General features: G+C 36.3%; 1 protein-coding gene and 1 long non-coding RNA gene across 2 annotated transcripts; one reads left to right on the top strand and one right to left on the bottom strand.

Moving 5' to 3' along the window:
• Nucleotides 1-1,807: 1,807 nt before the first annotated feature.
• On the bottom strand, nucleotides 1,808-4,427 carry hry (bHLH transcriptional repressor hairy). The gene is made up of 3 exons (XM_069040528.1): nucleotides 4,217-4,427; nucleotides 3,939-4,034; nucleotides 1,808-2,748 (listed from the first exon to the last, which is right to left on the bottom strand). Exons 1-3 carry the CDS (start codon nucleotides 4,319-4,321, stop codon nucleotides 2,131-2,133), a joined length of 819 nt encoding a protein of 272 aa, XP_068896629.1. The 5' UTR covers nucleotides 4,322-4,427; the 3' UTR covers nucleotides 1,808-2,130.
• Nucleotides 4,428-14,894: 10,467 nt separating this feature from the next.
• LOC138125288 (uncharacterized) lies at nucleotides 14,895-24,304 on the top strand. Its single transcript, XR_011157398.1, has 3 exons — nucleotides 14,895-20,011; nucleotides 20,070-20,840; nucleotides 23,853-24,304. It is a non-coding gene; the product is annotated as an uncharacterized lncRNA (long non-coding RNA).
• Nucleotides 24,305-25,236: the final 932 nt, after the last annotated feature.

Consider the following 25,236-nt stretch of genomic DNA (forward strand, 5'->3'; position numbering starts at 1 on the left):
CAAATTTTACGGTAATTTATTAGGGTATTAGAGAATCGAGTTTTCAATTTCGCGCGCTGTCATTTCTCACATATGTCATTTAGAAAAATGAGACGTTTTGGAATGTATTCAAGAAACGGTTCGGTTGGAGAAAATGCAAATTCGGCTTATACGAAATGTTAAAATTGTAATTTAGTGACATCAGTAATAATAATATTTTGTAAAAAGGAGGTGCTAATTCGACAGAAAATAAGTCTATAATGTTATCTAATAACCGAAGTTGAGTGCTAACATCACGATGTTATCTTAGTAGTGAAGAGGTTTTTATAATTCTTCTTCTTCACAAAAATATTACTGTCTTGGTTGTTTGTCGATAAAAATTATAATAACATTAAGAAGCCACTGATATTTTATTATGCAGTGATAAAATAGATTGTATTGTATTCGTGTCTATTTGTAAATAAATAATGTTTCCGGTGAAAATGGATAATAATAACATATAAATAAATAAAAGTCGCTGGATTCTTCGTTATCCAGCAAAAATACTTGCCCTAATTCGAATTTTTCTATTTCTTACAGTTGTAACGAGCGTTCAAAAACCTGCGGTAAAACAGGTATATGTAGTTGTTTTCTCTTTCTTTTACAAACGTAAGTCGCCTTCTTAGTTAGAATACTTGGACAATTCCTTCCGATATATAACCTCATTTAGGTCAGGTCGACCTAAATTGCGATAAATGACAAATTGAAGTTTTCGGTTCATTTTTTATTATTTCCCTAACTCTTAACTCTTTCAACGCTTTCTAAAATACCTTGTCCTAGACGTCCTGTTTGAGGACGTGAAGCTATACTTTTCTTTTATACTTATGCATGCAATAAACAACAAAACATTATTACACATTTAAACTTTGAATCAGTTATCAGAGGCGTATCACAAGGTAGTGTCTTAGAGCCTCTACTCTTATCCTTATAAGTACGTATTACTCATACAAATCCACGATGTCAGTCACACTTATAGGGGCAGAAAGGAAAAATTCATCAAGATCAATGCAATGTCAAGGTCGCGGTCAGATTCTTGATGAAACTACAATACAAAGATATACCTCCTTTTCAACAGAGGGCGGCAAATGTTATTAGAACCTTTTAACTTTAAAATTTATCTCACCATTAATTAGGTGAGAATTTAATGTTCTCAAATACGTCAAACATTTTAAAAATAGCTTGGGAAGCCGACAGCATAGACCTACTAAGATTCCAGAGCTTTATAATCTTTGAAGAACTAGCTTCACCACGGAACTAATTAAATCAAGTTACTTAATTATGGATTTCTACATTTTTAAAACAACTCGTATATAATTTTGTTGAATCACGAAAAAATTTGGATGCACTATGTAATTGTTTTTTCTTTATGGACGCCATGAAATAGAATTCTATTCTACATATCAGGTTTGTGATGTGACACAGTACATATTACCAAGCCCCTAAGAAATAAATTCCCTAAAAAGTACTAATTTATAACGTAACGTGAATTAGCGAATGACGAATCAAATCATTGGCTTCTGATCAACCCTTTCGGAGACCCTCAGGAGGTCCCGCCTCAGCTTATTATTTTCTATTCTTCTCCGTACTTGGTTCAACGACTTGACGAGGGGACTTTTAAGTTTTAAATACGGACCTGCTCATTGGCTGGTTCAAACAGATCAACTTTATAGCTTGGCCATTAACACTTCGTAAAGTTTACTGAAATTCAGTGCCAATGTAAAGCTCAGAATGTGGCATACTTTTCTTGGAATTGGAACACCGACCAGACGTGTCAAACGAAAGACAAGAGTTTATTAAAATAGAAGTTTTATTAGAAATAATAAAATAATGTACAATTTAATATAAATATAATATAGTAAATATTACCAACATGGAAGACTTGAATGATCTTGCTGTTGATAAGGCACTTTGTAATAGTGATTATTGTACTTATCGAACTAAAATATCAATAATTTAAACATTTGTCAAAAAGTACACGATTTACAACGAAATGTATGTACAATAATACGTTTTCCTTAACCTAAATGGCAAACTTATAGAAGAATCTCTAAATCTAGTCATAAAGATCCCCCTCACGATTATCACAATTCAGTTTCATCACAATATCAGCCTTCACCACGGCCTCCAGGGCTTGTCCTCCGTGGGCTCCTCGCACCTCCTCACCACCAAAGACAACGGCTTCGGCTGGTTGTACATGCTATCGGGCTCCGGACTCTGACTGGGCGTGTAGTTCGACGACGACGACGCGGACGCCGTCGACGACGTCCTCTGCGGAATGGGCACGAGCAGCGGGAGCGGCGAGTTGGTGGGTTGGTTCTGCGGAGCGGCCGCCGACGGCAACACCAACGCGATATCCCCGTTGGGCAGCCTGGTGGGCAAGAGCTGGACTCCAGTTCCGTTCCCGTTGCTCAAAATAATCCCGTTGTTTTGCGCCACATCGTTCCCCGGGTTGGGCACTATGTGCACCTGCACTTGCGGCACCTCCTGCGGCTTGGAGCCCTGGTTCAGGCAACTGGCCAGGTGCTGGAGCAGGCGCCGCTTCACGATGGGGTCCAGGCCGGGGAAGCGGCCCACCTCCGTGGCGCACTCGCTGAAGCCGGCTCTGAACTTGCTGACCACCGAGGGGTCGGTCGCCGCGGACATCGCCGCTTGCTGCCTCTGGAGGTTCTGCAGGTGCTTCACGGTCATCTCGAGGATGTCGGCTTTCTCCAGTTTGGAATGTCTGGCGGGCTGCAACGGAAAACTTAGGTTATTGGAGGTTCGTCGGCGTGATGGTATCTTTTATTTCTTAAACCGGGGGCGGGACGGGCTAATGATGGCACTAATTTAGCGAGCGGTTCGAGGAACGGGCGGGTCTTTGTGAAACACTACTCCGGATGGAGGTTTCCAAGTGATTAAGCTGTCAGTTGGGCTAAAATGAGTTTATAATCGACACTGAATATGCGTCAAGTTCGTGCATGCCGCACAGATTTTCTTAATGTAATTAAAAGAAATTATAGGGGAGGATCCACATTATTACATAATAATACGGGACGGAGTAATGAAGACATTATGCTTATTCGCTCCCGACCTGTTTTCAAAATACAAAAAAAAATCTCACAATTACCATCGTCAAACTTTTTTTAATGATTTCGACTGTTCCTCTATTCGCAAAAAATTAAATTACATTCGCCCAGGGTCCATTTTTTTGATTTGCAAAAAAACTGTATTTAATCTTGAAAGAATTTTAAATTATGGAAAGCTGTTTCACTCTAAAGGTGGGCGTTCACTAGACCGTATCGTACGCATCAGATAATTGCCCATTACGTTAGAGCAAAATCGTAGTGATCTTTTTTGATTGAAAATTTCTTAATTCCTCAAAAATAACAAATCTTGTGGGTTTGATGAGAACCAGCTCTAAGCTTCTTATAATAGCATTGTTTATCTGCATTATCAAATGCCAAATTTTCGTTTACACATAACAAAAATAAAATTATTTAAAACTTGAAAATGTCTTAGAATCACCCGGTATATTAAAAATTAAATTTTTCAAATTTCATTTATTTAAGAGAACTATGTGTCTAGAGTACCGGCATTACAAAATCTCATATATTATGCTTCTTGGCGGGATAAAACACTTCACAACTTCACTGCGTAATTAAATTTTCAAAAAAAGCTTTTCAAAATTAGAACATCTCAAAAACCGTTCAATCTTCTTGTTCGACGTAAGACAAAAATTTCGAAGCAAATTTAGAATTTGACTAGACCGGAAGTAGCAAAATAAGTTACAAATATAAATGAGCACCATGGTCATGATCTGTCGGGGATGGTGTTATCTTTTGACACTTCCGTTTGCTGAGTGAAAAATTTTGACCGGAAGAAAGGCGCCAAATCCCGCGCACTGCCACCAACCACAAATTGGGTAAATCAGGGCAACTTACGTCTTTTTTCATGGCATCCAGTATGAGGGTCTTGAGCTCGTTGAGGCTGTTATTGATGCGCGCCCGCCTCCGCTTTTCCATGATGGGCTTGTTGCTCTGCAACGGAAAAAGGAATGTGATCGTGGGAAAGGCAATCACTCATGCGGGACACGAGTCGATCCTGGCCCGCGTCCAGGACACTTTTCACAACATCCGTCAGATGAAAATAGCCGCCAGCAGCAGGGGCGGCCAAGAGACGGCGCGTGGGTGTGCAAAATATCCGAAAATGCCGAACTCACCCTTCTGTTATCACTGACGCGCTTCGCCGGAGCCATCTCGACGGGGTTGGGGGGCGTCGCGATGGGGTTGGGCTGCACCGGGTTGCTGTTCGTTCCCGTGACCATGTTGGGCGACACTCGGAAGGCACTGAGGTATCGATCTCGACGCGATTAAACGATATCGACCGCTCTGCGACACGTTCGATCGCAGTATGCGATGCTGAGCTTTACGGAGGCGCACGTCTCAGTAGCCGAGCTTGGAGGAGTGGGGATGTGAGATGATGCACTCGGCGCGTTCCCACAGACGTTCGGCTGGATCCGGACCTCAGGTATGTCGATGTCGCACAGTGGCGGCGCGGACGATGGCGCCTGCGAGATTTCAGGGCGCGATCTTCCTAATTTTTAATAATGCAAAGTTTCTTCATCTCATATTATTTTGCCAAATGAAATGCTCTCTAACAAAAAAAATCTCTCACAAAACTTTCGTTCAAATGCGGATATTCCATAGATGGTACATTCTGAATAGACTTTAAACAATATGACACAATAACACCCATACTTCTTCCCAAAGCACCATGCTGTTTACTTACAGAAGACGTCAAAATAGAAACCTTGTAGTGTAATTAATTTCGATCATCAGCATATTTTTACCCTCTTGTAAGAAATTTTGGTTAGACGGCGCAACAATTTCAAAATTCGGGACACCAAGTTCTTCGAATCATTATCATATTCTCATCCTCTTTACTTCTTCAGGTAATGGATTTACATCACTCCAGAGACAAAGACTTTTACCTGATTTTGGTTTTCCAAAAGTTGCCGGTTTCTTCAAAGAAAGTAGCTACCGGGACAATACCACGCGGTGTCGGTTACTTTGTTATCTTGCCGCAACTGATAAGAGTTTATTTTGTTTTTAAATGAATCCCACTCAATCCCAGTGTTGCCATTATACAGGTCATTATACATTAACAGCCATCTACGATGTTAGAAACATTTATAATAACCCTGTATAACAATAAAAATTGGAATCATTTTTTAAACGCATTAGTTCAAAAAATAAATTAAGAGAATTTGGGATACAGCATTAAATTCCTGTATTGGAAAAATATTTTTGAAAAATCTTGCAAAAAAACAAAGGTTTTTGTCTACAGTATGTGATCAAAAATCGATCGAAAGTGACTGATTTGTCACTGGTACCAGTTTTTATAAATGATAGTTTTGGTAAAACGTCTGATTGGCAGCAGAATATTTCAAATGTCACATAAAGACAAATAAATCCGACCTAGATACTGTGTCCCCTTTTTACAATAAATGGTAATCACCTGTGTTTCTCACTCTCCATTTTTTGTTACATATGTATTTATTATTTATTCCTAGGTACATACGTTCTATATTTTTTATACGTGGATATTATACTCTTTTTATACTTTTGATCACATTTAATATAACTGTAGTATTCTGACCTTATCACGTGTCTCTTTTCCATATTTTTCTTTCTTTCTTTTTAAATTTCTTATTGTTTCACTATTCAATTCTTTTTCTTTCTTTAATTCTATTCCTCATATCTTACACTTTAGTTTTTCAATTCTACCTCTCTTTCCTAATTGATACTTTATGCAACTAGAAGTTCTACTCATGGATTACTTTTCGTGTATTACTAATCCTATTTGCAACCCTAATTACTTGTTTTACCGTTCTTCCTTCTTTGTTTTTTCAACCTAATGTTTTTTTTTTGTATTGCTTATTTACTACATACATGGCTTGATATTACTTCTATTTATTTTTTATTACCTTTTTTATATTATTTACCAATTCTCCTACTCAGGATTATAATAACTTTTCTTTACTGTAAATTTTTATAATCCAATTTTTACCCTTTTGAGGTGACGTCACGATTTCCTTCCTCGCTTTCTCATTATTGAAACGACAGAAACAGAAAAAAACAAAAAAAAGTCACGTTTATTTATTGATGGTCACTTTGAGGTTATTTTATGCTCCTGTCAATTTGACAATTTTTAATTTCTTTCACTTATTATATTGATCACAAACATAACCTTTCGAAGGAATTTTCAACAAATTTGAAACAATTATAAAGTCCATTCAAGAATCAAAAAACCACCAACGTCGCATTTTTCTCGATAATTATATCGGCAACGCTGTCTAGTGTAAAATTTGGTGAGACTTATAATTTTGAGGTTAAATGTTTAAGTGTGTTGTTTTTCTGGGCATGTTTAAGTAAAAATAATAAGAATCAATAAATAAATGAAAGGTGCTGCTAATAAAACAATATGAACGAAATTCAAAGCATTTGAATTTTATTTTGAATCAAATAAATGTCATAATTTATAGTTACCAACGTAGTATGAAAAAATAACTTTTTTCATACTAGTTTATTAAATTTTACCAACCTAAAGCAACAGATGGTGGTTTTTTGATTTTTGAATGGACTTAGTTATTTACGATCAATTCAAATTTGTTTCTGATCCTAGCTCAAACATACGTGAAGTTACTAGATAATGACGTCATCGCAAAAGGGTAAAAATTGGACTTTCTACCTTGACTGTGCATCACAGTGATAATTATTATAGTGACAGTAGGAATATATATGTGGTTGTACAAATGACTTCATATTTCCTCTGTGGTAAGCAAGATATTGGAAGATTTAAGAATTACCAATTCCTTTTTTGCCTTCGCCGCGTCAGGCAATTCTTGAAACTCGCGTCCACCCGCCGCAGCGCCGGGCGTCGGGCGCCTCGCTTGTCGCATCCGGCGCCCGCGTCCCTCCGCCACTGCCTTGTGGGAGCGTGCAGTGTTTGCTGCCGTGGCGAGATACAGGTGGGTGAGCAGGCAGGCGGCCGTGGCAGGCAGGCAGGCGAGCGAGCGAGCACGGTGTTCTCGTGTCTGGCCCGAGGTCGAGCAACACGTGCCTCCGTGCGTCACGCTCACGACTGTGGGAAAGCCCCGCCCCGGACCGCGGGTGGCTCACTGCCGCATCCTTCAAAGACACAGCCTGCCTGATTCATGCCGCTGATGATGCTTACTGATCGCCGACCGACCTGAGGTGGGTGAATCACGGTCGCCTCGCCTCGCGCCGCGCCCCGGCCCCCGCCGACGGGTCCGCGCCGCGCTCGCTGCGTCGGTGTCGCGCTCGTTATACTTATTTTTCGAGTGTGCGGCGGCGGGCGAGCGGGGCGCCCGCGCCCGGATCTACGATGCGTTTTTTCCCACAGACCGATGTGGTTCGAAAGCGTGTGCGGTGCATAGGAGGCCGTGCATTTTAACGACGACCCGCAAGGTCAACGCCGATTTTGAGACACCTCTTCTTTGCACAAGAACGGTCTTAGGGGAGCGCCCTGTGGCACGCTCCCCGCACCGTGATCATTATCAGATCTACAACACGAAAAGTGTTGCTCGAGATGTAACACAATAAAACAGAGAATCCTGATGAACTTAGGTGAGAGCTCTTTTGATTTATCTTATCAAGAGCCTTGGGCTACGGGAAAAACAGGAAGCGAGTGAGCGATAGTAAAGTTGGAAGCCAGACTGCGGCGACAGGTTTCCGGAACTGCAGTATGTAGTTGCTTTTCGCTTCAGTGACTAGGTTAGAATAATAAAAATTTGCTGACGAGGTACCCCCGACAAAAATACGTAGAAGAGGTGAAGAAATAAAAGAAGATATCCGTGAGAAAGAAAAAGAAGCGACTAAAGGACAACCCTCTGACTAGAACTCACTAGCCGGATACATATTTTTTCATGTAAGCTAGATCAACCAGGAAAAGCCCATTGGGATATACAAATAAACCACCAAAGCTTAGCTGATCATATTCAAAGATTGACATAATGTATGCCTTGTCTTATGGTTGTGAACTTGATACAATAATTTGGACATAACGTGGGTTTTAACAAACGATGATAGTTCGTGTTTTCTTAAACGAAAATCATCGCTTAGAGCATTTTGTAATATTTTTAGGTGGTCTCCCACGGAAAGTTTTGCATCATTTCCGTGCAGCTTCATTGCAGCATTTACTCACAATTTTTTCCTTCATATTTCATAAAAGGTTATTACATACTTTACATTAAATACGATTAAGTTTAAGATTATGGCTAATTGAAAACCCGTAAACTGGCTTAAAATTATATTGGCATCAGTAATATAGTCGAAATAAAATAAAATAATAAAATACTGTTTTATGGAAACATCCAGTTTATTACGGTATTAAATATTTTAAAAATAGATCTATGTGGAAAAATGAGTGGATCTTGAGCAGATCCTTGTGGGACTCACAAGATATTTATTTCAAGGTTACAAAATTTAGCGTAATGTGAAGCTTTCTAAATTGTAATTTTCGATGTATACCTACAGTGTCAACATAAAGTTTGGAACAAAATTCATAGTAGCGTTTTGTGATGTTTTTTGGAAAATCGCTCGGACAGGTCGATTTTATTTTGAAAAATGCCATCCTGTGATGTACAACTTGTTTAAATGACTCCATTGGTTTTTGGGCAATGACGTCATCACCAATTTTTTTAAATGCTAGACCTTCCTACTACCTAAACGATGAATGAAAAAAATTGGTACCTTACATAACAATTTTTTTGAGAAAATTAAAAAAAAAAATTTAATTTTTAATGTAAAAATTTAATTGACCTCAAACAAATACAAACAACCATCTAAGGTTAACGCAAGTCTAACGCAAATGTTGAAATTATTCCCTGCACTTACCGATACTTTGTACACTGCGCTCAATAATGTCAGGGCTTTTCGTTCCATTTTAGAGCGAATTGGCTGCAGTAAATCTTCTAAATTGTTTGGTCGATTAAAATAAACCTTCTGTTTTAAATAAACCCATACAAAAAAAATACATTAAAAAAAATTAAATTTTTGAAATAAAAATTCCCATTTTCTCAAAAAAATTGTTATGTAAGGTACCAATTTTTTTCATTCGTCGTTTAGGTAGTAGAAGGGTCTATGAAAAAGAGAAGAAAAAGGTGGCGGTTGTCATTTAAAAAAATTGGTGACGACGTCATTGCGCAAAAAGGAGTGACGTCATTTAAACAAGTTGCACGTCACAGGATGGCATTTTTCAAAATAAAATCGACCTGTCCGAGTGATTTTCTCAAAAACATCACATTACGTTATTATGAATTTTGTTCCAAACTTTGTGTTCACACTGTATAGTAGGTCCTCATCAAGTTAAATTATATGGCCCTCATAAGCCTGTTGATCCTATAATAGGGAACAATGTGGTCTATGGATGCGACATAATCTTATTCGATGAGGAATAGGATACTTTATAATACATCATTTCCGAGAGATTATTGGACAAATATGTAATAAAAATTTGTCAGTCATATCAGAATTTTGTAATTAAATGGAACTACATAATAGACTTTCATTTTGTCACGCAATGTCATGGTTTTAATTTTTTTTTTAAGGTTTTTTCTCATTACAATTGCAATATATTCAACTAACATACATATTTTAACCTGCTTAATTTTATGAATTTCAGAATTTCCCAAATAAAAATTACGAAATGTAGAAAATATTCTACAGAATCTGTGTGACTCAATGGATTAGTAATTCTGATAATAAAAAAGGTGTCAGGATTTGCAAACTTTCTTCCAATTGTAAATGTGAATATTTTTGAAAAAATTCCCAAATTCCAAACGCCTAGAATCAGAATTCAAAAAATTCGCAGACAGAAACTATTCGACCCGACCGGTCTGTTGACATTTGTATAGCCCGGCCGGATCTCCGATGCTCTTTTTTCTGTTGTTTTGAGGCGTGCGTGCCATACAGAAGGCCATGCATTTTTTCCGATGACTCAAAAAATCCACAGGGTCAGCGGTGTGAGTGTGGTTGTTAAATCGAGCATTAAAAGGCGGCGTGATTTTCAAGGAAATCGATCTGGGACTTTCCGGTAACATTGACGTGATGGTCGCATTGAACCAGATTAACCCATCGGATGCCCCATTCGAGCAACTTTTTCTATACTCACGAAGCGTTGTTTGTCGGTTGTTTCTTTATCCGTTTCGGTGACCGTCTGCTAGAGTGGCACCGGAGGAAAAGTATGACACCGTTATATCGATGGTCCGAAGATGTCGCCGCGCCAATCGAGTCGGAGTTAACGAACACTAAACGGAGTTAGGAAGTACCGCCGAGTACCATAAAACAAAAAACGGACTTGTACTCCTTTGATGACTCAGCGAGTAGTACTAGCAGTACCACACGTGAAGTTAGCTGGTACTTCTTCTTGCGTTTAAGACAGCAAGATTTTATTATCGCTGGTTTCGTTGGGGAAATAATTTCACCAGCTTTAAATAAAAGGGACTCGGTTAGTGACTTGGGTGACAACATCTCGAATGATGGGTGCTACTGGAAAACCGTGAATAATGAGCTGTGAATGTAAATTTGACCATAGATAATTCAACCCTTTATAAGATGCACCCTTACTCGAGGCAATAAGTAACAACTGCTGCTACAAAGAGTTTTTACAGTTATTCTAGGAAGGACTAAAATGAGACAAAGCGAACGAAATCTGACCGCAAAGTGCACACGGTTGTCAATTTAAGAGTTTTGAGGACACGTTCTAGACATTTTTTTTAAATGTTTTTTAAAAAAGTATAAAGTAGCAAGACCATAATTTTCCAAAAAAAAATTAACACGTAAAAATTTCTGGATTTATATTCTGTCAACAAAAAATTAATTAGCACTTTCCTGCAACAACAAATTATTTTCCATTAGTATTTTATTATCGTCTTTGAAAAAATGCCTCTCTACGAGTAGATGTTTTATTATCTAATCGGTATAATTATTGTCAACCGTGGGAAGACGCACGTTCAAAGCTCCGATATCTAAATCATCTCGAAAATATTTGTCCTCTTTCGTCGGTGTTTTGTGCTACCTCACCCACAACCATGGGAACCCGTTGACATTTTAGGTAAAAAGTGCACAATGAGCCAACAGATTTCACCGAAAAAAATCATCTTGGATGCTATTAGCTCCGAGACGGACACATTGTTTCGTGCGGAATATAAAACAGGCGAAAATAGTTTTAATGAAGAAAAATCATTAACTCTAACATTCTTGTCTAATGAGATGCAGAGATTCTTCGAGGATGAGATGCACGATAAATTCCGTACGTGGTAGGACTCTTGGAACACATTTAAAATAAGCGTTGGCGCCGGACATTTTTTCAAAATTACGCAACTGTGGGTGATGTCAATGTAAAAGTCTAGACTCGGTTTATCTGTGATTAATGGAGGAGCCACAAAGCGAAACGTGCAAAAAGTGTTTCCGTGTGATAAAAAATAAGGTATGACGCATTTTGTCCAAATTCTGGAGTACCTACGCCTTATCGGACATCAAATAAAATTTTAAATCAAATATTGTCACTGTTGATAATAATCGGTAGTTGCTTTGATGTGTACTTCTCTGTTTTCATTTTGTTTTTAAATAAATATGAATATTATTTGCATTTTCCAGCAAACTTTTATAATAATTTAAAAATAGTATAATATACGACAGAGGACTTTTCATCGCGAGCGCAGCGAGGGCGATAATAACACAAGATCGTGTAAAAAGTATAGTATTTATACTCGCGTGTAATAACACGTAGTAGCCATCATGACACGCTCGTTGAGTAATATACTATTGCGTGAGTAATAAATTTTGGAGCTTAAAATTTAAAAAACTTCACACATTGCACCCACGATTTTTTTAAAAGTGACTGCTTTGTTTCAGCTTGTCCAAAAACTAATTATCTGTTTATCATTCTCCCTTGGGAGGGTCACAATAGCAATTAAGCTCCAAAGCAGCCCCAGGACTTTCCCACTGGTCCGCACCTAAACAATTTGGATGTAAATACAGCCCCGCACGATCGATGTTAACAGGTTATATCTCCATCTCCATCCACCTGAAGCAAAGCCGCCATTTAATTGGTGACAATCAGATTTCCCCGTGAATGCATGAAATTGAGTTTCTTAAGGCCCGATGGTTATCTGATGTGGTAGTGGACCGTGGCTAGTTCGTGGGGAATATTCCATCAGTGTGAACAGTCACCGATCATAAAAGCACGCCCGATTTGCGGTAGGTATGTACCTAATTAAAAAAAGATTCGATTTCAACAAATCATTTTCGTTGGCACATTTATCAATGGTCGTGATCGAAGAGCGTTGCGTGGTGGTCGGGTTCCCATTGTTGATTGTTGTGGTAATCTCGAATGATCGAATAAATTAGAAGTAAGAGTAAAAGTGAAGGAACAGTCTTTGATCCATCACGATCAGATGGTTAAAAAAAAACGGTCACCGTTTATGTACCGGATGGACTTGAAGAAGTAACGAGAATTTATATTATAGCAAATGTGAGATAAACAGAAGTAAATATGGAATTTTCAAGTCGTGATAAGACTCTCATTCAAGGTTTTGGCATTTTTTCCAACCACATCCTGGATAATATAATGGTTAATTTCATCAAATTGCTACTTCATTGATTTAGGTTATCACTCGTTTTACATCGTTTGCTCTTTAAAACTTAACCTACTAGAATTATCTAAATCAACTCAAAATTGATAACGTTTCGTAACAATTTAATTGTTTCTGTCAACAAAAACCTTGAATAGCAGTATTAGGTCTTTTGCACATACTTAATTAATTTTGTTTAGACTGATAATGGTGTTATTTCTTTAAATTTAGTAATATCTGTACTTAGCTTTCTCCCAGGACGTTGACAATCACTGTGTGAAAAAGTTATATACATTTGTAGGTCATGTGCATAAATGCGAGATCTGTAATGCAGCATACAGTTACAAGGGTCTATTGGATACAGCGGAAAGAGTATAGGTCTCTGTGGAACTCCGACTTTGGCTATAAATCTGTTTCTCTACGAAAGCGAAGTGACTATTTTCTGTTTACTGTCCTTTTCGAAACAGTCGATTTTCTTAATTCAATTAACGACAATTTTAACTGAAAGAACCAATAGATTTTAAAAACTTATTTTCTCATCATTTCCTGAAATGGTGTTTGAAAAATCTCGATGTCTTAGAAGATACTTTTTAGATGTCTATCACTATTTTCATAGTGATGGCAGAAGCGGGTCAAAAATAAATAATGCCTCATCCAGCCTATTACTTTGATATACAACGTGATCAAGAATGACTGAATCTGTTGGTAACAATGAAAATTTTAATGATTTTGGTACCACTGTAATCTAAACGCACTTCCGGTTGTCAGCTTTGACATTGTTGATAGGCGAATTTGACGTTTACCATCAAAGGGTCATTTTTGTAATAGCATAAACATACCCGACATAACCTCTTTTTTTTTAATGTCGTGTCAAGTTAAAACATCCGGTCAGTGCCAATTACGAAATAGAAAAACACCAATATTTTTCAATTGTTTCATTGCCAACAGACTCAGTCATTGTTGATCACGCTATATGTAGTACTATTTTTTCTCATTTACCAATTATTTCTTATGCTAATAATTGATAGTAGATGAAACGATGCTCAATATTACGAAACTTTTCCATTCATATTGCAAAATAACAGCTTACTATACTTATATCGTAATACGCTATTACAAAACCTTCACCTTAAGCTCTGTTTTAAAATTTTTGCTTCAAGTTACCTACAAGATTGTGGGACAACGTAGAAGACTAAAAGCAATAAAAAAAAGTACCTCAAAAATTAAATGTTATTTTATTTTTTTGGACCAATTTGATATTAAATCGCTATAAAGTCCATCACACAAATTTAATTGAAAAAAGTTGATCATGCTCAATCATAGAATATTAATTGTAGATTGTGCCTACCAGTTTCAGAATTTTTGGACAATTATTAAATGTATAATCGGAAAAATGGTAAGTGTTTGACCACCCGGTATATCTGTAATCTGCAAAGTTTCTATGAAGTTTTGAAAACTTCTATAAATGCTTTGTAACGTCAACTCTAACCAATATAATTATTCTTTGTAAATCCAATTTGTAAGTTAAACAATACATACAACAAAATTCTTGATACGATCAAAACGATGGCGATTGATATCACAGATTTTGTCGTAATAAACTGGTACATGTTTCCTGGTAAAAGTAACAAGATGAATTAAATGTTAACTGATTATGATAATATCAAACAACTAAATCTAACTGTGCTCTGAAGAGAGTTGTGAAGAATCCCATCGCTTGTAGATGGTCTTCCGACATTTTTTCTTTAAAGCTAATTAAATTTGTTATTATATATATTATTTGTTTACTTTTTAGTCGATAAGAATGTTAAACGAATTTCAACTAATAAACTAGGCAAAAATGAATAGGGAATTTTTCCATTTTGGAATTTTTTATAAATACAGTTTAAAATTTGTAATGAAATGTGTTAGAATTAAAAATATATACACATTAAATGTAATGTTTCAAGTACCTGTAACATTTTAAATTTATCTAGTGTTTAAGAATTACGTGAGAGGATTGGGGCAATTATTTTGCTTTCCAAGAAAAATTGTGGAATTCCCTATTCATTTTTGTCTAGTTTATTATAAAAAAAATCTCTATTTATTATTTATGTTTTTATTCTCTCCTTGTCTTCATCTTCTTCCCATCCTTTACCACACCTTCAATTCTCAAGGAAAAACAATTCAACAGAATTGCGACGACAAACTTGAAAAAATTTAAATGAGAAATTTAAAAATCTGTTTTAACAACTTTTTTGCTATAGTGTAATAAAAATTTGTTGATAACAGAACACTTCTCTTCAACTCGACAAAAGTAGACTTAACGTGTCCAATTCGTTTTTGATTATTTGTATGGAGTGTTCATTTAAATTTCTCCTCAAAGTAGTAGGCGTTGAAGAGTCGATTGTGAACGCACCACGGATTACAAATCGCGGATCAGCTGTTTAAATCTAACCTCACTTTTGGCGTTGTTTGTGTTTTTACTTTGCAGACTGACGAGTAGTGCGTTCACAATCGACTCTGCAAGGATAAATTTAAATTAACACCCGATATATGATAAATTGACATATTAGACGTCATTTTATTGTTCAAAAATTCTTTTCTATCTAGTTCTATCTATCTATCTATCTATCTATCTATCAATAATTTTTTGATTTTTATTTGCGTACCTAGAACTTCCGATTTCTCATGCTTTATTTTCAGACAAGAATAAAATAGGCCTAAAGAGAAATTCCTGGGGTACCTCGGTATAAACACTTCAAAATCTGCATTAGTACTGTTTCTCGATGAATCTCTGTTGATGTAAATTGTTCATTGTAAAGTTAGTTTTAAAAATTTGCATACATATCATATTAAAAGATTGTGTAGAACTAAACAGAAATTCAGAAATTTGGGTATTCTGTCTTCTATTTTGGCACCTTTTTATTTTAAACCGAGTAGATGTGTAAACTTTCTGTGTATAAAGCCGACAACGGAATTGGGTACGATCAATCTACGACTCGCTTCTCGTCGTTCATGGTTAACCGTCTTTCCAGTTTATCGGAACACAGGGTATTTTTTTTTTACCTATGCGGTCGAAGTCGAAATCGAATAGCGGAGGCCGACGAAGGATTAGAGTGGTGTTTGAATAGCTTTACGCCCCGCTGAGTGGGACAGGTCGCGGCTGTGAGGCGGCACAATCCGACACAGTGGGGCTGTGGGAGCCGTAATGATAACCGTGCCTGCGTGTCATCTCTATCTGATAGTGCAACGGTCCAGCGGACCCAGACACGTGCACCCGTGGGCGCGATCCTCCACGGATGGGACAGAGACAGAGACGACGGGAAAGAGAGAGAGCGGTGACGCCGATGGTACACCACGAAACGACTAAACTAGTTCTTCGGCCGTTTTGCCTTCTTTTTCGTGCTTAAAACGCACAACTCGACACGATCGGACGGGAAATGAATCAAACAATACCGTCATGCGAGCTGCTTAACCGGAGTACGTGCCAGCGAACGTGAGGAGATTTGATCGCGCAAAAATCCAAAGGATTTCAGAGAGAGCTGGAGGATGGAAAGAAGTGCACCCGGGGACACACGTGGAGAAGCTGTTCTGGCTCGAGCAAAAATTCTTGCACGATTCGAAACGTTACTTTTACATTTTTCAAGAATGAAAAAAACAAACAAGATGCTGTAAATAAAAAGTTATTTTTTGAAAGAAAATATAACATATGGCAACATGGCTTTAATTGTGATTATTGGAATAAATATTTTTAAATGTTGCCATATTTAGTGTAACAAATAGGTCCATATCTTCTATAAAAACGAAGATAGATTTTTTTTACATTTTTACCTGATGTTTTAATGACTACTTAACAATATACTGCTAAGTTTTTCGGCGAATTTTGGGGCACCCTGTATATTATGAAATTTTATTTTTTCATTTTTCTTTTGCACACTCTTGTAAGGCTTTAAAAAACAAACTTTTTACCATTGGAACTTTTTCGCCATCTATTTTGGTGTTCAAAATATAAGCGAAAAACGAAAAAAATTGTATATTATATACCAAGGTGAAGAAGTTCATGATTATAGCCAGAGCGCCAAGATTAAAGCCCGAGGCGCGCCGAGGGTTGTAAGGCGCGAAGGCTATAAGGGACTTCTCCACCGTGGTTTATATACTATTTTTTTCACTACTAGATACGTTAAAACCCTTTCTGATAATAATTATTAATCAAATTATTTTGTCGGATGCGACGGGTCCGAGTTGTCATTTCTTGACAGTTGGTATGAAAATCGTCTACGTTAACCAATGAAATAGACGACAATCTTTCGTTGCTAGGTGACGATTGTTCCATTATTCACCACTGGTTAATAATGAAAAATTATTTACCTGTCACTGGGCCAACGTAGAAAAACGTAACTTCTCAGTGTTCTATGACAACCGATAACGCTAGACTTTATTACTAGTAGTGAAAAAAATATATTTCATGATCAGTAAAATCTGGATTTTCGTTTTTGCGAAAGCCTGTAATGTCTGTAATCGTCAGTTTACTTATCGTTCATGAAAAACCAAGAGTTAAATATCATTAGTTCCGTTAATTTTTCCTTTATGTATTTCATTTACCGCAGGACGTGCGGTAAACTAAGTCATTACCTCATTGTCGTGGATAAAGTAATTTAATAAAATTATTTTTTAAGTAGCTGTGGACCAAAAAGAGCAAAAGGAGACTGCTTCAAAAATGTTGTTTGCAATTTTTTAAAAAATGTGTTAGTATTCCAGTGCTTCATTGTTAGCAAATTCTTTCATTTCTTAAAAGCTTGATAACAAAAAACTTATTGGAACGAAATAGCTTTACAAGTTTCCTGTTTAGGATTCCGAATGAGTTGCTAATTTCAAATGGAAGCTTGTCACAATATCTTTTGTATTTTGATTTTGATACTTGGGAACAAAAGAGAACAAGAATGGATAAGAACATAAAAAGACAAGAATTTCATTTAATTCTCATTTAAATTTAATTTCTTAGGTGACAGTGAAAAATGAAGTGGAACTCAAAAAGCAGAGATTGTTTGTGGTCCAGTCTTGTGATTAATAAGAGAAAATTGAAAACACGTGGACTAACATAAAACTTCCATTTACTCTTCAGCTAAAAACAAGTAAACAACCAAAATTGATGAACAAAACTTTAAAAAAATGTTCCAATTTTACGGAAAAGTCAGAAACTCGAATTCTTTTTGTGATGGGAATATTTAAGATTTGCAAACTTTCAGCAAGGAAAAAATAAATTTCTCTTGAATATCGTGTAGCGAATGTCGAGAAAATGCTAAAAAAAAAACGCGGCACCAGTTTTTTCATCGACCAGGAATCACATCCACTCGACCGCAATTAATAATAACTGTTTTACCGACAACTTGACAAATCCCGTAATTAGCGTCGAAATATTTTCGTATCCGAGCTAATATTTAAATCTAGACTGCGCAACTTAATAATTCATAAGTGAATAATTCATCCCACTCGAATTTGCAAAATCTGCGAGAGATCCAGCAGATTAGCATTTTTTTCGGTTCGTAACCGATGCAAATGACACCAGATCCGGCGGCGATAATTTATCGCAGAGGCGGCCTCAAAGCCCACAAGTAGCCCGGCAGCTTTGCAAATTATTCAAATTAATAATTAATAAACAAATATTTTTATTCAGCATGAATGGCCGGATGAAGACGGGCGTCGACGCCCGGGGCGCCCCAGGACTTTGCGGGCGCAGGAGCGAGAGAGACGAGAGAGCGAGAGGGAGAGAGCGGACGCGTTATTTATAAATAATTCATGGAGGTGGTGGATTCTGGGAACGGCGGCGCGGCGGCTCGCTGTGTGTAGATATCGCGGGCGGCCGTGAGTGAGTGGAACAACGCGGTTAAATGACGTCAGATCGAGTGGGTCGAAAGCGACGGCCTCGTGGAGTACAACCAGACTAGGACGAGACCGCAGCCTGCTTACTAAACAAGCCGGGGACAGAGGTGGCGTAGTACGAATGTTGGCCCCACGTGGGCATCAAGGTGAAAGTCAAGGATGTCGCTTGAACTGGCGCGCAATTGGACGGGGGAGGGAGGACGAGGAAGACAACGGAAGAGCTCGAACAGTATCTACATATGTACATTTGTCCCTTTTGAAAAAGATAGAAGAAGAAGAAGTAGAAGAATAACCAAAAAAGAGTGGAAAGGAAAAAACAATGACGGATAAAAAATATCAAAAAAAAAGAGATGTTCGTCCTGTAGTTAAGAAGAAGTTAAGAAGATTTCTCCTAAAATTCTTAAAAGAAAACAACAAATTTACATATCCTGAGATAATAGGCAAAAGAAGGTGTAAATTACAGTAGAAGGAAAAGCAAGAAGGTGAAGCGAGGTCTAAAGATGAAAAGTACAAAGTTGTAATAGAAACGGACAACACTGCGGAAAAAGAAGAGAAAATTTAAATCTAGTTTTCTTTGAAAATTTTTTACTTTGCTGGTTTATGCTCGTAAAATAATTGAAAAGGGAACAAGTAAGTATTTGTGAAGTAAATTAAAGTAGAAAAAGGAAGAGGAAGGATATAGAAGCTAGAAAGAGATCTAAAGATGAAAGGAATAAAGTATGTAGTAGAAATGGACAACACTGAAGAAAAATAAAGGAAGAGTTAAATCTAGTTTTATATGATTTTTTTTTAGTTTGCTGGATTATAAAATAATTAAAAAGTGAATAGAACAAGTAAGTTTAATTCTGTGGAGTAATAAATTAAAGTAAAAAAAGACACCAGAAAGATGTAGAAAGTAAAACGAGATTTAAAGATAAAAGGAAGAAAGTAATAGAAATGGACAATACTGAGGAAAAAGAAGGGAAATTTTAAATTTAAGTTTGTTGGAAAACTTTCCACCTTGTTAGATTATAAAATAAATAAAAAATGAAAAGAAACAAGAAGGATATAGAAGGTGAAACGAAATCTAAAGATGAAAGGAAGAAATTAATAGAAATGGACGACAATGGGGAAAAAGAAAGGAAAATTGAAATGTAGGTCTCTTGGAAGACTTTTAACTTTGCTGGATTATAATAAATAATTGAAAAATAAATGTAACAACTAAGTCTAATTCTGTGGAGTTGCGGATCAACGAGTGGTTGTAACAAACATCTGGATTTCAAGGTTCCGTGGAATGCACCAATTTCTTCTTTAAAATTGTAGGCAAGTGACTGTAGTTGAATGGAATGTTTTTTGCAGTTTCTTCCCTTTTCAAATACATAAATAGAAAAGGTTGGAAATAGAAATGGATCAGAAGATTAGAAATACAGGGGGAAAAAAAACTGAGTCTTAAAGAGGTACAACTAAGATCGTTGTGTAAAATTATATGACTTGGACGTTTTACAAAATACTTAGGTACTGAACGGAAGAAGATATGTCTAAATTTGTATATCTCTAAGTATTTTCTTTTCAGAAAACTGTTCTGTTTTCTATTCTAATATGCATTAATATTGGAGAAAGATTCTTGGGAGGAAGTAAGAACGCTAAAAAAGAAGAAATAAATTATAAGGAGAGAGGGAAGGAGTAAAAAATGCAGGGAAAAAGAGAAAAATAAGAGCTCTAGCTCTAAGAGTTAATTTCTTATATTGCAGCAATAGCAAAACAAGTTAACTGAAATAGTGAATAGGATGAATAGGATAATTATGATGCCAATGAAGAAGTGGAAAGATTAAGAGCAAAAGGAAGAATGATGAATGTAGAGCTGAGTGAAAGGGACAAAGACATAGACAAGCAAGAAAGAAGGGAGAAAATCAAAGAATCGAGATACATTAGGGAGTATAAGAGATGTATGACCGAGGAAATTCCGGAGTACCTGGGGAAAAAGAGTGCAAAAGAGAGAAAAATGATGGCGAGATTCAGATGTGGGAATGAGGAGACAGAATATTGGACGGAAGGAGAGGAAAGAAGGTGCAGAATGTGCTATGAGGCGAGAGAAGCAATTGAGCAAATGTGGAATGGATGTAGCGAAATGAGAGAGAGACAGAGAGAAAGGAACGGGGAGAAATACTGAATGAAGACGGAATGGAGATAGGATGGAAGAAAGAGATATGGAACAAGAGAAACAGAATGGAAAAAAAAACGAACACTACATACATAAAGATTGTAAAAAGAAGAAATTAGGAAAATGTGAAGTCAACAATTTTAACACCGAAATTATAAAGAATATTTTATTGTTCATACCAATGTAAGTGTAAGATTTTAACAAATACCCCACCCTTAAGCATTCTACTTTAAATTTAGAAAGTCACTATGGCCAGCCAACTAAAAATAATGGTGTGGGTTTGAGATTTTCAAAAAAACCTATTTTTAAATTTAAGTCCGAACTTTATATACGCCACAGCAATTTAATAAACAACTTTTCCCAATTATCTTCTCAAGACAATTTTAGCGAATTTTTGAGAATAATATCAGGGCTTGGCTGCACTAACACTCACGTCACGCCGTTGGTTTGCCAGATTTTTATTCCTTAAATATGAAGAAAGTTTGCCAAACGTTCATTTAAAGTAGTTCTAATATAATGCAGTTTCACAATAACATACCTACGGAGATAACAATGATTCCTTATGTAGAATTTGTCACATGTTTGCCAGGATTAATTCGTTGTCGTTAATCAGCTTCAAATTAAAGCAAATGTAATCCTGAGTTGACAAGGTCGGTAAACACTTTAACAAGAGATTTACAAAAAAAAGTCAATATTTCGACGCACTTGTTTTAAATAAATAATGACTGAATGACGAATGTACACAAGAAAAAAAAATAGATGTGCCGTAGATGACAAAATCTTGAGAGTCGAAAGCGTCAAAGTTTATTTGTCGTCAAGTACCTGGTACTCTCCAAATTTCCATATTTTCAAAGAGTTTGCCACAGTCTTGATTTATCAAATAAGAATATATTTGTTTTTAATTCTATCGTTGCTTTTTGTGCCCTCTTTTACCTAATTTTTCTTTGCAATCATTACCTCATGCAACTTATCAATTATTCTTCTTATTCTTGTTTTGATCTGTTCTCATCCAAAAACATTCAATTTCTTAACCAAAGGGCGCGGAAGATTTATTTTATGTACTACTAGTTGCAAAATCCCAATTTTATTTAATACAGTCTTAATCCTTTGATTATGAAACTGGTCACAGGTTAGAATATTTTTGTTGTTTCATCGGTTTTATTCAATATCTTGCTCAATATCTGGGTACTTTACTTATCAAGACTCGCCAATTTATCCAAGTTCTCAAAAGATTTGTTGACTTAAAGATTTTGAATCTATTCCCAAATTCAGACCTAGAACTAGACCAGTTTTATTTGGTTATCTCAAGAAAAACAAAGAAACATGTTGGATTGTTTTCTGAAAAACATAACACAGTACTCACTTTTAAAACAATATTAAAAGACCCCCACTGCTCTGACTATTGAAACAAACATTTAAAAAAATATCTCAAAGGTTTAGAATACTCCAGATAGTACAGAAGATCTGGAAACCTGTACTCTGGGTCCTATTTACAGAAGTGTTGCCAAATTGCTGAGGTTATAAAAAAGACCGTTTGGTTTGCCATATGTTCCTCTTAACTGCTTCCTATTTGCTTTTCCTGTTGTATTTCTAATCTTACAAATAGATTTTATCATGTAGAATCAATTTAGATACTTCAAAATATCTACATACCGGGTGTAGAATTGGTTTACGAGACATAGGATTTTACATGTAAAAATAAAGAGTTTCAATTATTGGCTCCCCTAATAATTTTATGCCAAAATAGTTAAAATGAAAGTTAGAGAGAATTAAAAATAGTGTCTAATTCCACTCTTTGTTTTTTTCTAACATCTTGTGGTACTGAAAGAAAAGCAAGAAAGGAGTTAACACAAAAAAAGTAGCACTAGCCATGAAATTTGACTTTTAAAATACTATGTATTTGTCGGATGGTTTCTCTATTATTTAATTGTCTTTTAATTTGCCCTTCAAATGAAATCGTACAGGATTACAGGATGAATGAAAAGGTATCTTCCATTAAATGCTCAAACCTCTCTACAATTCTTCCAATTGTTTCTGTGGCAGGAATTGATCGGTCTGGGAAACCTGAAGCAAGTGTTGCTTGGAAGTTGTTTAAAAAAGATTCTCCATAATAACATTTAAAGAAAGAAATACAATTTCATGCTTAGTAGTACTTTTTACTGTTTTTGTGTCAACTTCTTTCTTGCCTTTCTTTCAGTACCACAAGATGTTAGAAAAAAAGTAAGACCGAAATTAGACAGTAATTTTAATTCTCTCCAACTTTCATTTTAACTATTTTGCCGTAAAATTAATAGGGGCGCCAATAACTGAAACTCTTTATTTTTACATGTAAAATCCTATGTCTCGTAAACTAATTCTACACCCGGTATATATTCTTCTTGTTTGCTTAGAATAACTTCTAATGCTTGCAAAACCTTAGTCAGTCATTTTTTTCTCTCACCGTTATTAAAATTCTGACAAACGTTATTTTGCTGGCTAAGTTAAAAGGATTAGAACAATGATTGAGATTACTTTCTTAAATGACAATTCCAATAAATGAGAATGATGAAAACATAATGAGCTCGTCTTCTAATATTTTGGAGACAAAGATAAACCTTTATCATACCAGAAATTCCGAATGGTCAAGTTTTTAATCACGTTATGTGTCACCTTTAACCTCCTCTCTTTATCTTTGACAAATATGGCGCTTGCTATTGTTTGGGAAGTATTACACAATTTTGAAAAACATTCGTTGCTGCTCACGGAATCTGTCTCTATATCTATGAAGGAGAGACAATCTAAGCAGTTTTTGCGTTCTTCGTCTAAGCAAGATTTGTTGGAATTCCTCCATTGCGTAGACAATTTAAAGATAAATTTTAGAAGTGTGCCAGTTGCGAGCATAAGTGTGAGGCAAAAGCTATTGCACTAATCACCACAAGGCAAATATGATTTAGCGCGGGCACGATAAAGTTTTAATCCCAAAAGCACTTAAAGCGCGCGTGCACCTCATCTGGTGATATTTACCAACAAAATCGACTTGATAAAATAATCAGCGAGTTAAACAAACCGGATAATTGATCATCGCCTAATCACCAGACAAACAAATCGCCAACAGACCGAACTCCCGCGTCGCTTTTTATAGCATTTTTTATGAGTCGCAATTCCGAAAAGATCTCCACAGGTTGGGGTTATTTTCAGGTTTTGGGTTTTTTTTAGATGTCCGAAGTTCAGATGGCAGACGAGCCGTCTCTGTGGTGTGCATCATCTTTATGTGTGTGGTGGAATATGTGGTCATGTGTCACCAGGATCACGATTTACAGTCTGGCGTCCGTTCTTTCGGACAGACACCCAAATAAATCACGGATCATGTCGTGGTCCATGCAATGTCCAAAAATACCGCAGAGTACCGTGGCCCCGACTAATCTAATCTGCCGTTAGCAAACACTACCTCGAGCAAACACGGAATGCTTATTAAATGGATTTGCAAATGTTTGACAAATATTTGCACTTGCTAAAAGTGGCGATGGTGTTGATGATGGATTAGAAAAATACATAGAGCGTGTGCTGGACATGAGTTGTTGGTTTTTTGAGAGCTTCGATTTCTTCTTTTCCTTCTTCATCCGTTTAGTAGTGCGTTTCACTGCTTCAGTAATTACAGCTACAAGATATTCAGTTAAATTTGTAAGTACTACCATTACCTAATAGAGGTACATGCTCAAAATGATGTAAAAAAAAAATTTGAAATTTGAAATTTGTAGAAAGGAATTTTTTTGTAGATTTTGATTGTCTATAGTAAAAACGTTTTAAATGTGGGTTGTCAAACTCAAGGTCGCTTAAAAATTATGATTACTACATTAGTGAGATCTGTCATAAGCCCAATTACCTTATAGGCGCGCCTACTTACTTTTGCTGGTAGTGCCAACTTAACGACAAGTCCCCCAATTCACATCTATAACGTTCCAGCTGTAGATGTCTAGAACTAATTTGGTTTGTCCAAAGTTATTTTTCTTTGCAGAATATTTGAGGCGTTGTTTTCTTTTTCTCTAGAGAACTACTACACGAATTAGAAAATATAGAGGACATTCTATTCAACAGTAAAGAGAATCAATCCTTTCACATCGGATGGTGCCACAATGCTTGAATTGATTGCGTTAAGCTTCATTTTTTGAATATCTTGAAAAATAAAACAAACTTGAACTGGATCAAAGTAGATTTATTGATAAGTTGATATAATTTTACACTTTAAAGTAGCAACATGGATACGTGCTTTAATTTCGTTTAGATAAAAATAGCTTATCAGTGTTGATTAATCTCAGAATTTATGTCGGCTTTAAATACATACCACATTTATGTGGAAGGTCCGAAACAGTTTTTATCCAACATTCAATAGTAATATCGTGTTTTACTAGTTAGTTTTAATTGAGTAAACTGGGCTATAACTAGTCTGTTGTTTTAACCCACGTTGCCATTTGCACCGTGGGTTATAACATACATAACCCACGTTGCCATTAGCACCGTGGGTTATTAACGTTCATAACCCATCGGGAGCAGAATTTCATCAATAATGTCATTATCTAAAAATTTTGGAATATTGGATAAA

The sequence above is a fragment of the Tenebrio molitor genome, chromosome 3 (genome assembly GCF_963966145.1).
Source record: "Tenebrio molitor chromosome 3, icTenMoli1.1, whole genome shotgun sequence".
In the NCBI taxonomy this organism is placed as follows: Eukaryota; Metazoa; Arthropoda; class Insecta; order Coleoptera; family Tenebrionidae; genus Tenebrio; species Tenebrio molitor.